We start from the raw sequence: 14,355 nt of genomic DNA, 5'->3' as shown, positions 1-14,355 counted from the left end.
GCGGCGTGGCTCGTGACCAGGATCTTGGTACTGCAACGTGCTTTCAAGCCGACGAGGCTTTCGCTGTTGCTATGGTGCTCTTCGCCAGCAACACACCTTCTTCCAGCGACTCGCACACTTGTGGCAACAACAAGAGCATCGTAGCATCGTATTGTCGTTCCAGTGCAGAGCATCACTGCCGCCATCCACGCCCGCCGGACAACCGCTCGAGTGCGGTGTGCAAGTTGTGTCTCGCAAACACAGCCCAGCAGCAGGAGCAGAGGCCAGGCGGGCGCTAGTACCCGCGGCGACAAGTTGAGGGCAGGTCTCATCAATCCATTTGCGACTTCCCTCCCTCACGCCCTCCCCGTCCACCGCCCCCAACAACACCACTCTCCATCATCGCCACCACAGCGCTCCGCTCTCGACCTCACTGTCCACTGCTAGCCGCCCGGCGCGCTCCTTGACCCGTCGCGCAAATGGCGGAAATCCGTCGCAAGCTCGTCATCGTTGGTGACGGTGCCTGTGGAAAGACCTGTCTCCTCATGTGAGTCTCCGGCATGCCACTGCTGCTCCCTCCTACCGCCAGCATACTGACGACTGCGCCAGCGTCTTCTCCAAGGGTACATTCCCAGAGGTTCGTCCACAACGCCCATCCCGACCCCTAATCGCCGACCGCGTCATCTCTGCCGATAAGGGCCACCATCTCCGCCAGAGCTACGACATCCTTTCCGACCGATGCATATACTGACACGGCAGCTTCTAGGTCTACGTCCCAACTGTCTTCGAGAACTATGTCGCCGATGTCGAAGTGGACGGCAAACACGTTGAACTAGCACTTTGGGATACTGCGGGCCAAGAAGACTACGATCGTCTCCGACCTCTGTCATACCCAGACTCGCATGTCATTCTCATCTGCTTCGCCATCGACTCTCCAGATTCGCTCGACAACGTCCAAGAGAAGGTATGGGGCGACTCACGTGCCTCGCACTGCGAACATGTATGCTGATTGGCTGCAATCTACAGTGGATCTCAGAGGTCCTGCACTTCTGCCAGGGCCTGCCCATCATCCTCGTTGGCTGCAAGAAGGATCTCCGATACGACCAGAAGACAATTGAAGAGCTGCACAAGACGTCGCAAAAACCAGTGACACCCGAGCAGGTAAGCGATGCAAGGACAAACGAATACCGGCGACCCACACTGACACAACCCACTCCAGGCTGAGGATGTCCGCAAGAAGATTGGTGCTCAGAAGTACCTTGAATGCTCTGCCAAGACCAACGAAGGCGTCAGGGAAGTCTTCGAGCACGCCACACGCGCTGCTCTCCTTACACGAAAGAAGAAGGAGAAGAAGTGCTCCATCTTGTAAACTACTCACCACATTGCCATACCCAGCCGAACCACTGTCTTCCGAACTGTCTTACCTACCCTGATACCTCGAGAGAAACGACGGCAAATTGCAGCTGCATTACTCGGCCTTTATAATCTGCAGAAACGACCACAAGAGAAGCGAGCGAGCGCGAACGCATGGAGGAGAGTGTCTATTTTGATGAGCCCTGTCGACGGACGGTAGGCCGGAGCACACATGTTGCGTAGATGACGCTTGGAGTGAGGGCCCTGGAGCAAGCGAACAGGACGTGTAAAGGGCCCGAGGGAGCGGGCAGTCCAGCTGGCCGAACCCTCGTTTACAGGTCAGCAGCGGGAGTTCTTTAGAGTCATATCATGGCAATACTGTGCTGGCGTTACTACCAGGGAAATTGAATGCTGTTTTCTACCACTGACCGCCTCCTCTTACTTTCACATCATCACCACTAATCAGGAAACCACGTATTGGTGGGAGCAGATGATGAGATCAGATCCCACGTTGTGCTTGACTCAGGCAAGGTGGAGGATCTGATCATGTGCACAAGGAACAAGCGCACTTTCCGCGCGTTATTTGACAGACCTGAAGTGACAGGCGAATAAGACGGGCACAACCGAGCACGTTCTGAGACCCATTCCGCGTTTGCAGTCCAATATGCGGGAGAAGAGAATGCATGATCTGGACACAAGCGCACTTATTTGCGGCCGGAGCAAGCACATGCTTTCTTGAGAGCTGCCGCGTGCTTGATCAGTTGAACGGGCAGTGAGCTCAATGATGCCCTCAAATACACCGAATACCACCCATGCCGTGACTGAACATGTTTCTTTGCTATAACAATTAGTCTACCAACACCATTTCTGTGGGTACAACTGCAGGTGGCGCTCGATCACATGCTGCAACAGTGTATATGCGAGCGAATCCTTCAACGCCGGACGGCGAGCACCTGGACAAAGACCTCGTTCTTCCACCGACGACAGCATCGAAGCAAAGTCAAACGCTTGCCTGATAGTTATGCAACTCTCGCTGTCACGTTTTCTTGCGTCAACAAGCCCGGCGGAACGCATGACACGCATCGATTCCAACACTAATCACTCCACGATCAGGTACGGTGAGCTCGTAGGGCTGAGACACTCTGGACGTTCTAGAGCGGGAGTCGCTCAGAAGCAGGCTCTCGGATCCATCGATTCGTGGGAGCGCCAGCCGCGGAGCGAGGGAAGACAACCACGCGGCCGTGAAGAAGGGTTGCCAGCATCACACCGTCCCGTACACAGGGCATCGGTGATCCTGCTTGTGAAAGCCGACTTGATCTGGAAAATCCGCACGCTTCCGCGTCCGCGACGCATCTGGCATTGACGTCCATACGACCGCTTCCTCGGATTGCGTCAAAGGGACCAGGAAAGTGGATCGTCCACCGCGTATTTCCTACTTCGACCAGATCTTGTCCGTCGCGACAGAGTGCTTCGACCAGGCGATTGCCTTTTGCTGCCTTGCACGCGACCGAGCTACGTTGACGTTCGAAAGTCAAGCTGGAGTGAAATTTCAGGCGACATCCTGGAACGTTCCCTGACGACACTCCCGCGAGAGCGTGCCTTCAGTAATCAGCAGTGGGTGAGCGGGCTAGCGGTGGTAGTGGCATTAACAGATTGATTCACTACTACCGCGCGGGTTGGTAGCGGGCGACTAGTCCGCGAAGGCGCCCACCGCACGGCTCACTCCGAAAAACGCATTACCAGAGTCGCGAGTGGACGACATCGCAAAGTCTACGTGCACCGCGCGCCAGGAACGCAGAGCACACGCACCAGACTGCCATTTCGACCATCTGCGCACAGCAGGAAGTGCTGGAGCAGCCCTTCGCCTTCCTCCTTCGCTCCTCCACCTCGTCTCGATCGACCACCGATACCACCACCGTCGCTTCCCTGCCTCGACGGCATCACGCGAGCCTCATACATCTCCAACACGACAACTCGGTGAAGGGACGCCTCGCGTACACACCACAATAACTCTCGTCATCATGGCTCTTCCTATAGCTTGACCACAGCTCCCGAAGGTGAGTTGCGGACTTGTTCCACTCGACACGTGCCCGCCTCTCATTGATCGCTCGACGGGGCGGGGCGGGGTGAAGAGTGGTGAATGGCGATGGACGTGTGGCCTTCAGTGAACAGCATTACTGATTGTCCTCAGGGCGGCATCAACCGACCTTTTGAGACCTTGACCTCAAGTGTCCTCAAACAGTCACCTCGCGCATACATATACCACACCCATTCATCAGAAACCGCATACACTAAAGTCATCGATCCCGCGGTATAGAACACCGAGCACTCGACCTGCCCGAACGAGATCGCCGTCTATAAAACGTTCGCTCCATCGGCAAGACCGACACCCAGATACCAAGACATGCCATATCTGCGCGACAGCTTTCTCAGCGCGGTGGATCTCGCAGCAACGGTGTCCGCCTCGGACGAGTCTACAAATCACGACAGCTCCAAGATGAGCGCCAGAAAGGAGAAGTCTTCTGCCACGTGCCAAGCCAAAGGAGAGGTGGAGGGTACAGGCAATGCATGGGAGGGTGTTCCGACTACCTCGTCACAACCACCAACACCGCCAGAGTCGCGCTCGCCAACGCCTCGAGTGACTTTGATGCCATGTCCTGTGCGGCTACTACCCCTCGTGCCAGCACCCAACTATGGCACTGTGGTCGACAACACCATGTACCGCAGTGCATTCCCACAAGCTCGCAACATCGAGTTTATGGAGACGTTGAAGCTCAAATCAATACTCACCCTTGTCACCAAGACAGAATCCTGTGAGCACTACGACCAATTTGTCTGGCAACATGGCATCAACAGAAAGATTCTTGATGTCGAACCCAACAAGGAGGGCAAAGTTAAGACCAACTTCGACACTCTCTGCGACGCCGTGCTTTTCGCCCTGAATCCAATGCACCACCCCGTGTATATCCATTGCAACCAAGGCCGCCACCGCACCGGGTGTGTCGTCGCTTGCATCCGCAAGATTCAGCAGTGGCCGATGGACGAAATTCTCCTTGAATACAGGACTTACGCCGACCCGAAACCGCGCGATGGCGACATTGAACTGATCAAGAGCTTCGACCCGGAGCTTGTTCACCAGTACGGTCGGCGTCACGGTCTCCTCAAGGGCTTCAAGGGAGACAGTCGAGAGCGCGTCGATTCATTCAATAGCGTCTACGAATTGGCTAGCTCTTTGCCGTCGCATAACACTGCTTCGATCTGCAGCAGCGATTCAAGCCAGACAAGCGACGCCAGCGACAAGTCCGATGGCCCTTTCCTCATTGCCAGAAGATATTTATCTGGTGAAACCCTGCCCCAGGCTGGTGATGGGGTTAGTTCGAGTCTTGGGCGAGACTCGCGTGAACTCGATTCTGATATCGTGGTCCATGGATTCGACGCGGACAAAAACTTGGTGGATACATTGATGACGGACAGTGGTGATAGTGAACAATGTCTGGACATTCCCGATGTTCAGGTGGTCTCAACATCTGCCACCACTCCTCCTATCGCTATTCGAGGCCGCTCATAGGAGAGTCCGATAGCGGAGTCACCAGAATCAAGCTTCGGATCGCCTTCGGCTGGACTTGATTGCGACTTGTTGCCAATCGATCTCGAGGGACAAGCACCTTGCCGACACTCAGGATCCTCAGCATGGTCCCCACGAGGCTACGCGCACTCCCCTTGAACGACAGAGCGACAGGATTCACTGGGCTGTGTTTCTTCTGGCGATGACCAAAATAATCGGAATATTTCCTTTGTCTACTTGGGTTCAGCCACTCCTCTCTGCTCTCTCTGGCGAGCTTGATGGAGTTCGGCTTTTTTGGATTTAGCGAAGGCGCTGGTGGTTCAGTCCAAGTAAAAGATTTCGCCTCCCTCGATATGGGTAATTTTGCATTAGAGAAAGAATACGGAACGGCACCATGCTGCGCTGCTGCTGCAAGGGCAAAAGAAAGTCGCTTGGTTTCAGAGGTGGAAATGAAGTGGATAGTTGAATGAGTATACATCTCAATGATACTGCTGCTGCTACTGCTATCGATGCTTTTATCGTTAACCTTCTTCCAATTGTGAAGATAGATGATCCTCGGACCTTGCTTCGAGGCATTGTAGCGTGTACAGTGCACCTTCTTCTCACGGGAAGCTTGAGCAGTGAAGAACCTTGTTGTGGGATTCTACGCGAGAAAGGCTAGACTGCCATAAGGCTCATATGGCATGTGCGGGCAGATTTCTAGGCTCGCCAATGCGGCTGCCAGCATATAATCGTTGTCTAGATGCTTCGCTATTCATTGACACGTAGGTCGCCAGATCTGTCCTACACGTACCCAGGTGTACCTGTGCTTGTGTGCCTGCTCGAACGCAGCTGCGGTCATATGCATGCATGTGACAAGACCAGAAGGAGCACGACTGATACTGTAGTGGATCATCGTCGGAGCTGCAGCGCGTGCTTGTCGGCTGCTGCCTTCCAGCCTGTAGGGCCGTCTTGCATATACTATAGCTTACTACTCACCGCATCGATCGCACGAGGACACGCAGGCTTTATCGAGACTTCTCGCAGGCTTGATCAAGACTTCTGCTCGTCATGGTGTATATTGTGGGTTTCATGTTGTGCTGTTCATGTTTCTTCTTGTCAACAATTATCTTCAGCAAGTGTGCGGCGAAGCAGAAAGTGGAGACCCAGGATCGTGATCGTGCATCCGCTTGTGCATGCAGAATTGGGTCATATTTCAATATATCTTTGTGCTTTGGATTTGGAAGCTATGTATGCAATAGGCCTGTCGGTTACTTATGTGTGGCTGTGCTGTGGTGCTAGACAAGGGGATTGCAGTGGAGTGGGAACTCTTTTCAGGCTGAAATGTCGTATGATCTTTTGACGATCTTTGGAGAGTTGGGAATGATAGGGCGAGTAGAGGCTGGGCTTGTTTCACAAGATGGGGTTCTTTCGGGACTTTCTTGGAGTTGAAGTCATCGTCGTCTTTGCTTTGGACATACACTCTATCGTATGTTCGCCTCACGCCTCTTCTGCAGAAGAAAATCTCGTCACGGCTCGTCCTCGTTTCGGTGCGGCACGAAGACGAAAATCTGCTGTGTAACGCGACTTTCTCTGGTAACTGGGATCGAGCACGCCAAACTCGAACAGGAAGGTGACGCGGAGTAGGAGTTATGCCCGTCAGCGTGCAGAAGATGGAATGGTGTTGGTTTCGAAGAGGATTTGGTGTTGATAGTGGGCCCCCATGAGCTGCGTAGAGACGGCGAAGTTCATGCGGGAATCGCCGAAAAATGTGGAGGTCCGTTTCTTCCTTTGGCTTGCGGGGAGGTTACATCGTCCTTGAGAGTGGAGAAGGCTGGCGTGGCTGGGGTCTTTGGAGGTGTGCTGTATCAGCTTCGGCTTTTTGGTTTCGGGCTTCTGCGCATTTCTTGCCATGCAGACGATAGGTTGATGTTCGGGGCCATTGGAAAGTGCTGTCCATATGATTATCGCTGTAGCTCTGTTCACCGTTGTGGAGCTGTTTGACGAGGAGCAATTATGGATCGCTATCGATTCGCGTAATCCTTCTGGGAATTCTGCCATCTGCCGCTAGGCATGCCAAGCGACACTCTGGACCCATCATCACATGTGATTGTTCGCCAGCTCTGCTTTCTTCAGACGTCGTGGCTGTTGGGTCAAGCTTCTGTTCAGAAGATGCGATTATGTGGTCCGAGGCATCACGTCGTGCAAGCTCCCGCGGACCTACGGGAAGTGCGCCCAGTCTAACCCGATAAAGTAATGGGGCAGGCCTCGCGTGGTGTAGGCTGCATATCTGCAGAAGCAGAAGCACGTTGTCGAAGCCTCTCCGCTGAGCTGAAAGCGGGTGAAAACTGGCGAGCGACGCAGTGCTGGTGCAAACCGTATTTGCATAGCAAGGGAGGGGCGTTCGTAAGCTGAGTGGCTGGCTGAGTCTATGACTTGATCATCGATGGCATCCGAGGGAGCGTCGACACAGTCAGGCGGGCAGAAGTCTGTTTCGCTGGAAGAGGCCTCATTCATCTGAAGAAGGATGTCTCTCCGAGAATTGGCGGCAGAGTAAGAGGTGGCCGCTGTGCCGCGCGTTCTGCGCAGTTCTGACGATGAGCTTCTTCGTAAGCCGGAGCTGCTGTGCTGATAGCGACACTGCGCAACGTTGCCACTAGAGTACGGCGACCCATTGGCCTGTGCTCTGAGAGATACCCAAGCATTGTTAAGCATGCCGGGGACAGGTCACTTGTAGCAGACCAGCAGCCCAAGTGCATTGTCGCACAAGGGGAGCTTCCGGAGCAGCTCCTTCAGCAGTCAGGAATAAGTGAATAGATGACGTGCACCTTTCACAAGTTGCCTTGGCCTTGACCTGCTTTCCTGCCCGCCGCTGGAGGCGGCATGCGGATGCCATACCCTTGCTGAGGCCTTGACTTCACTTCGTCGATTCTACCCTTTGCAAGGCTGATTCCAGGTACTACCCAGTCGCCGCAGCTGCACTGCATACCTTGCCATGCGTACTTGCCCACGTTGGTCTTGCACTTGGGACACTCGAGGCGTCCATCCAGTTTACCCTGCTCTAGCTCTGGCCTCATCCAGGACAGTGGGTCCAGGAAGTAGTGTGCGCAAGCTGTTGATGTGGTCATTCGATCGGGTGGCGTCCCGGACTGCTGATCTTGCTGTGATTTGTGACTGACGATGTATTGCGAGGTGGCCAAAGTTCGTCTGTTCAAGTCAATACCTCTAGCACTGGGATTGGGTTCCTGCTCACTTACCTGCACTTTTTGCATCTCATCTCAAAGTCTGAAGTACCAGTCCCAGAAGAGTGCTCGTCCTCGAAACGAATCTTTTCTGCTTCGGGGGCTTGACCGCATGCTCGACTTAAGGCGACCTCCTGCAGATACAGCCAACGCTGATAGGCTGGGACTTCTTCTATGTTTTCAGGTCGTCCCATATCGTGGTAAAGCTGCAGCTGTTGCCAGAACCCATCGTTCGGCTCACAAAGCGGTCTGCTCACACGCAGCTGTGCCAAGGCCTCATCCGGACTGAGTCCGTACTTGTGCATGAGGTAAGCACATACGCATGTTGCAGAACGGGACTTGCCCATTGCACTGCATTACCAGGTGTCAGTATGAATGATATTGAGTGGGATGTTTCTAAGGGTAGGATGAGAAAGTGCCGCAGGTGGCACGTTCATGCGTGACTGCGTCGAGCCAGCGAAGTGGTACATGAGAATCATGTTGTACGAGCGTTGCACTCAGCCACAAACCTTGCTTGCTCTTCATGCGGAAGGTGGACTACTGGATAGCTGAGCGGCAAAGGATGGAACTTACCAATGCACGAGCACGCCTCCGCCTGCATCGAGTCCAGCCTGAATGAACTTGTTGCAGTCTTCGAAATGCTCCAGCAAGTTTTCGTCGTCGACATCGTCGACCTCTACTACCTTGTGCTGGTAGTCCTCGAACAAGGATTCCTCCAGCGGTAGTCGGAGTACAGAGAGGACGTGCGTGATGTTCGATGCCTGTAGCGCTTCTTTGCGGCGTAGAGTGAAGAGCCTGGCACAGATCAGAGTCTAGACGTGGCGACGCAGACGGCGGGCGCGCGGCAGGAGCTGTGGACGCACCCGCCAATGTACAACTCGAGATCGCCATGCACTTTGTCGAGAAGCGGCATCTTGGCGGCGGTGCTGTATGTGAATCGGAGATGGGCGACCTTGGTGGTGTGGTGGTGGACAGTGTGCAACGACGCTGCTGGACAAGGATGTGGCGGCTAAAAGTTTTGATCGATGACGCTAGTCCTCATAGGGCGGAGAGGTGAAGAGCGAGCAAGATGAGATGAGATATGACAACAGTGCTACAGAGGGCAGCCCGTAAGGCGTCCCGCCAAGGACAGTGGCAGATACACACTGTCAGCAATACGACAGAGCATGTGCGTCTTTGGCAGAGCTGGCGTAGCTGATGGCACACATTGCTTGCCTTTTTCCTTTTCCTTCCCCACGTTCACGCACAGCCAAAGGCCTCGGGTCCGGTGGATGCATCGCTGCTGCCGGAGGACTTGCATGTGGCACCAAGCTACATACATACATACTCACAGGCGGCCGCGTCCGCGGATGATGCCAAGCTCACTACTGGCTACAATTGTCGCTGCAGTAGGAGTGGATCACGGAGCCGTCGACCAGCCACCTCAGAGGCAATGATGTGCTCCCCACTACTGTATACTCTGCTGGTATAAGACCCCCCCTGCACTGCATTGCTGCCAGTGAGAGCAGAGTCCAGCGCACGCGGCGCCAACCCTCGGCAGATTCGGTGCAAGCATGTTCTGCGTAGATTCAATAGCCGGGTCTAAGACCAAGCCTCAGCTGGCGGATACAGTAGTCGAAGTTTGCGAGCAGCAACTAAAGTTAGGTGCTGCACCCTATATCACCAGTTCATCCATTTTTCCGTGCTGCTTCGCGATGGTTACGAGCGTATGCAGCAACGGTGGCATCGAGGCCCGCAACAATACAGTAGCAAACCTTGCTGGGCCGCCGACAGCCCTATTTCGTGCGTGCAGGAGGCGAGCAGCGAACAGGCGGTAAACATCCCGCGTTGCATGCGGCTCAAGCAAGACGTGTGGACTGCATGCAGCGACGGCGGCCATGTCGCTTTGCCGGCAGCAGGGTCCCTGGTGCATCGAGAATTGTCACACCAGAAAGCACACGTCGAGTCGAGTGCTTGCGCAGCGTCACGCAGCAGACGCGCGATTTGGACAACGCTCGCTCATGCTCGACAGTATACACTTCCCTAGCCGCGTAGGGCGTCTTCTTGCTTTGGCCGGAACAGGGCCTGCAGGGCCTAGCTCACACCTTGTTCGTGCGCTGCAATTCCTTAAGGCGTCGGCGTACAGCCGTGCCCGTGCTGCCCATCGCCCTCTTCCTGTGTAACCTGACGACCATCCTGTACAGCATCTCCCGCTCCGGGCCGACGAGCACGACGACCTTTTGCCAGCAACTCCCTCAGCGCAGAGAGGGCATTGCACCAGCGAAGCAGAGCTGTGCGGGAGGCGTCTTCCTTGCCTGGCGGCCCTGGTCCAGGCTACAGTAGCCGCAGCTCCAACGGGGGCGCACTTGTGGCTGTGCTGAGAGGGTATTTCGAGACGGTCAGCAGCAAGGCGGGCATCCACTCAGCAGACCACTCATCCCTTCATCGCGCATGGCTTGGGACTCGCGGTAGGGCTGACGGAGCGAATCAGTGCGCGCTCCAACCGCTGGCGCACCTGCCGCATCGCATCGGCCCTTTGCACCTGCTGCTGCTGCTGTTGCGCTGCTGCTGCTGCTCAGCTCGCACGCCCGGCCGGCATTTTGCACGTTGCACTGTGGCCCATTGCTCGTTGCAAGCCGCTCCGAGCTGTGACGGCGTGCACGCGCTTGACAGGACGCCGCTTGCCACACGCACTGCCGTCGGTGCATTTGAAGGCCTGACCTGACCTGATCTGACCCTCGACAACCCACGATCCCACGGATGGTGGAGCTTGGGTGCTAGCAGCGTGTGCCGCCCATGAGCCCGCAATCAACATGTCTGGCATACCGGACATTCACCTCAACCACGAACGCTTCCACAGCCCGCCACGCTTCCACCGCGGCCCAGCGCCCATGGCAATCCCGCGAGCGCAAGAGCAGCACGTCCCGCCGCCATTGCCTCCGCCATCCTTCCTCTCCATCTCGCCCAACCACGACCCAGGCTGGCAGTGGGGCAACGATCCGAATGGCTCTGACTTTGGACGACCAGCTTCAGTCAAGCCCGGCAGCAGTCTGCTAGGTGGGGCACCGGCGAGGACGTTTGGTGGCAGGGCGGAGAAAGAGAACGATGCTGCATACCACCACCACATCGATTGGGCGCGTCGCGGGAGCTCCATCTCAACGGCGACCACCTCGACCGTTACGGGCAACATCAACGACATGGCAGAAAGTGGGAGCTTGACGCCCAGCGACGATGGCAGCATGTCACGGCCAACGTCAAACTACAGGTGCGTTCGTTCGTCTTCTCTTTATTCACGCGTTGCATGCGTTCTGGGGAAGAGGCTGGTGCATCCGCCGTGACCTGACCCGGTCTTTTTTGTCTCGAGCTTCTCCAGCCCTATGTGCTTGACAACCATGTTTCATTTCCATGCACAACACGGTCACCGTCCAACAGCCAGTGAAACTGGTGACATCGCTCGCCACGCGGCTGCTTCGTTGCACCGTCAATTCGCAGTGCGGTTCCGACGCAGCCACGGGTGGTGGCGATCGAAGAAGCGCATTCGCACTAGTTAGGACTGGGCGGAGATCTTGGATGCGGCGTCGCCGAATCTGGATGTTGAACAAATGTGCTTGGCTCTGGGTGCGACGGCACAGCCGAAGCCTCGAATCGTGGAAACCAACCACATACCAAGAACGGATCGACTGCAGCTGACTGGACGATGCTTTCTTTGCATGTCACCAAAGTTTACATTGCAACGTCTTCTGCGTCCTTCAGTCACTCTTGCACGGCACAATGCTAATGTTCGACAACTACAGGCTCCATGGCGAGAGACACCTCGAACAGCGCACGCTGGAAGCATCATCAAACACTTATGACAAGCAGCTACTGAGCCGCATTGGAGGTCCCAATGGCCCGCCGACACCGAAGCGGACGTCGCTTTCTTACTCCAGCGGGAATGCACAGGAGACTGCACAGCTAGCCCACGCAGAGAGCGAGCGTCGAAATTCTCAGCTGCTGCGTCCGCTCTCCATGCCCGAACGGCAGCAGCAACAGAGTTCGTTGGATTCCCCCGCTAGCTCGCGTTGGCCATCCTCCGGCGCAGTGTCTCCAGGGTTCACCGGCTTCTGGCCTGAGGGTGGCCCGACAGAGCACAGCCGTTTCCAGCCTTCACGACATAGCAGTATCACATTCGAGGACAGCATATCGCAACGAGGGAGCTACGATGCGTCTATGTATGCACAAGAAGACTTTGTGGAAGATAGCCACATGCGCGATCTCCACATCCAGGACCGTCTTGATCGAAGTCCCGGGTCCGATGCACGCGGACAAAAACGTCGTGCATCATCACCACCGCGAGACCTCTCCCGGGAGGATCGCTCTTCGGTGAGCAGTGCTTCTACGCACAGTGAGGCTGCTCAGCGGCGAAACTTGTTTCACCAGCCACGAATATCGCCCATCTCCAGACTTCATCCGAATAACTCGTCAATATCCTCCGCCTCATCGTATGGCCCAAGGCATGGTTCCCTAGGATCATCCCTTGGTGGACTCAGCATACCAAGCACTGCTGCGACTAGCTACTCCTCAGGCCGCATTTCGCCGGGTGGGCTGTCTCCTGCTTTTGACCCCACCGATTCCAGGTTCAGTGCACAGTTCAAAGGGCTCAGTCCGAACTCAGCCATTGCTGCTCCTCATCAGAGAACACTTTCGCAAAGCTCGCAAGGTCCACAACCGATCGCCTCAGCTGACAGTGCACCCCAATCACGCCATCATTCGGTGTCTCAAATCCACGGAGTATACATCTGCGAATGCTGTCCGAAAAAGCCGAAGAAGTTCGACACAGAAGACGAGCTACGCTTGCATGAATCGGAAAAACAGTACACATGTGCTTACTGTCCGAACAGGTGAGATGGCCCAGACAAGCTCAATGTACAGGATTGCTGACTTGTGATTCGCCAGGTTCAAAAACAAGAACGAAGCGGAGAGACATCAGAACTCCCTGCACCTGCGACGTCACAGTTGGTCGTGTGCTGCTCTCGCCGGTGTCGAGGCGGCCTTTCACGCCTCGTCCGCTGGCAGCGGACATGATGTGTGCGGATACTGTGGCGAGGAATTTCCCAACCCACCACAGTGGGATCTGCGGGCCGAGCATCTCAACCATGTGCACAAATTTGGCGAGTGCAACCAGGCGAAGAAGTTCTTCCGGGTAAGTAGATTGGTATCCTGGTACTGACCGGCTGAACTGACATATTTAGGCTGACCATTTCCGACAACACTTGAAGCATAGCCACCAAGGCACCTCAGGTGTGTATCGACTTGTCACTTCAACACAACCAGCGCTAACGGTCACAGGGAAATGGACAAACATGCTCGAGCTGGCATGTATGAAAGACGAACCACTCCCCGAGAAGCGTGTTACGCAATCCAGCCAGGCTGCGCCGCCCGCAGTACTGGTCTCTGCGAATGGCAGCCCGCCCAGCACTCAGCCAGCCAATACGACAGGAGTGGCGTCCGTGGAACCAAGCTGAAGTACACACAACACCACGCCGATGGAATGAAACACTTGAGATTCGAAGAGCCTTGCAGCAGCAAGCCAGCCTTGACCACGAGATCATCAACACGAGCAAGTTTTCGGATGATCGCGTATAGTCTGTCTGCCACTCCGAGAGCTCACTCGAGTACGAGCTCTACTTTGCTCGGGTACGGTGATAGGACCGAACAACAAGACAGACCTCTATAGCTCGAACTCGTGGGACAAATCAGCTGCGAAGTCAAGCGCCTCAATCCCACGATCGGGAGCTTGCCCACATCCATTATGGTCACAAGTGCTCGAGTCGCCAGCAGCTTGTAACCGTGAGCTCAAAAATTTGGCTCACGATGGCAATTTGCGTCGTCAATTGCGAGAGCCTCGCGGCGGACACGCACCGTGATGCCGTCAGCTGCTCTTGGCAGGCTGACTTGCAGCGTCCAAACGACAAACGGTTCAGCCACGTCCGGTGCTTACGATCCTTGCTCGTAGTCACGAGACTTGGGAGTACAAACTTGGACACCCTTTGTGGCGGCTGATGTTTTGCGCAATGCAATCATACTTGACCTGAGTCAATGGCGTACCGGAGAGGTAGAGGAGGAGGAACTCTGGCCTCGTAGCTTTGACCATCAGGATTGCTGCTGCTGCTGCTGCCTTAGCGCTGACATTTCGAAAGCGGGAAGGATCGATGAGACTTTCTCTCGCTCGCGTGAACGGGTGGAGGCACGAAGGAAGAGTTTTGGGTTACACGGGTG

The 14,355-nt window shown here is 55.5% G+C and overlaps 4 protein-coding genes across 4 annotated transcripts; 3 read left to right on the top strand and 1 right to left on the bottom strand.

The window, feature by feature from the left end:
* Positions 1–458: 458 nt before the first annotated feature.
* On the top strand, positions 459–1,348 carry RHO25_006836 (uncharacterized protein; the record flags this gene model as incomplete). The annotated part of the gene is made up of 5 exons (XM_023597633.2): positions 459–526; positions 589–616; positions 746–943; positions 1,006–1,140; positions 1,199–1,348. The coding sequence occupies 5 exons, from the start codon at positions 459–461 to the stop codon at positions 1,346–1,348; spliced, it is 579 nt and encodes a 192-aa protein (XP_023451795.1).
* Positions 1,349–3,736: 2,388 nt separating this feature from the next.
* Positions 3,737–4,900, top strand: RHO25_006835 (uncharacterized protein; the record flags this gene model as incomplete). Its single annotated transcript, XM_023597632.2, has 1 exon — positions 3,737–4,900. One exon carries the CDS (start codon positions 3,737–3,739, stop codon positions 4,898–4,900), a length of 1,164 nt encoding a protein of 387 aa, XP_023451796.1.
* A 2,807-nt stretch (positions 4,901–7,707) lies between these two features.
* RHO25_006834 (uncharacterized protein) lies at positions 7,708–9,031 on the bottom strand (the record flags this gene model as incomplete). The annotated part of the gene is made up of 4 exons (XM_023597631.1): positions 7,708–8,083; positions 8,134–8,469; positions 8,692–8,913; positions 8,982–9,031. 4 exons carry the CDS (start codon positions 9,029–9,031, stop codon positions 7,708–7,710), a joined length of 984 nt encoding a protein of 327 aa, XP_023451797.1.
* A 1,879-nt stretch (positions 9,032–10,910) lies between these two features.
* Positions 10,911–13,601, top strand: RHO25_006833 (uncharacterized protein; the record flags this gene model as incomplete). Its single annotated transcript, XM_023597630.2, has 5 exons — positions 10,911–11,362; positions 11,892–12,977; positions 13,033–13,279; positions 13,329–13,377; positions 13,426–13,601. 5 exons carry the CDS (start codon positions 10,911–10,913, stop codon positions 13,599–13,601), a joined length of 2,010 nt encoding a protein of 669 aa, XP_023451799.1.
* Positions 13,602–14,355: the final 754 nt, after the last annotated feature.

The sequence above is a fragment of the Cercospora beticola genome, chromosome 4 (assembly GCF_033473495.1).
Source record: "Cercospora beticola chromosome 4, complete sequence".
Classification (NCBI taxonomy): domain Eukaryota; kingdom Fungi; phylum Ascomycota; class Dothideomycetes; order Mycosphaerellales; family Mycosphaerellaceae; genus Cercospora; species Cercospora beticola.
This window is presented reverse-complemented; position numbering and strand designations above follow the sequence as displayed.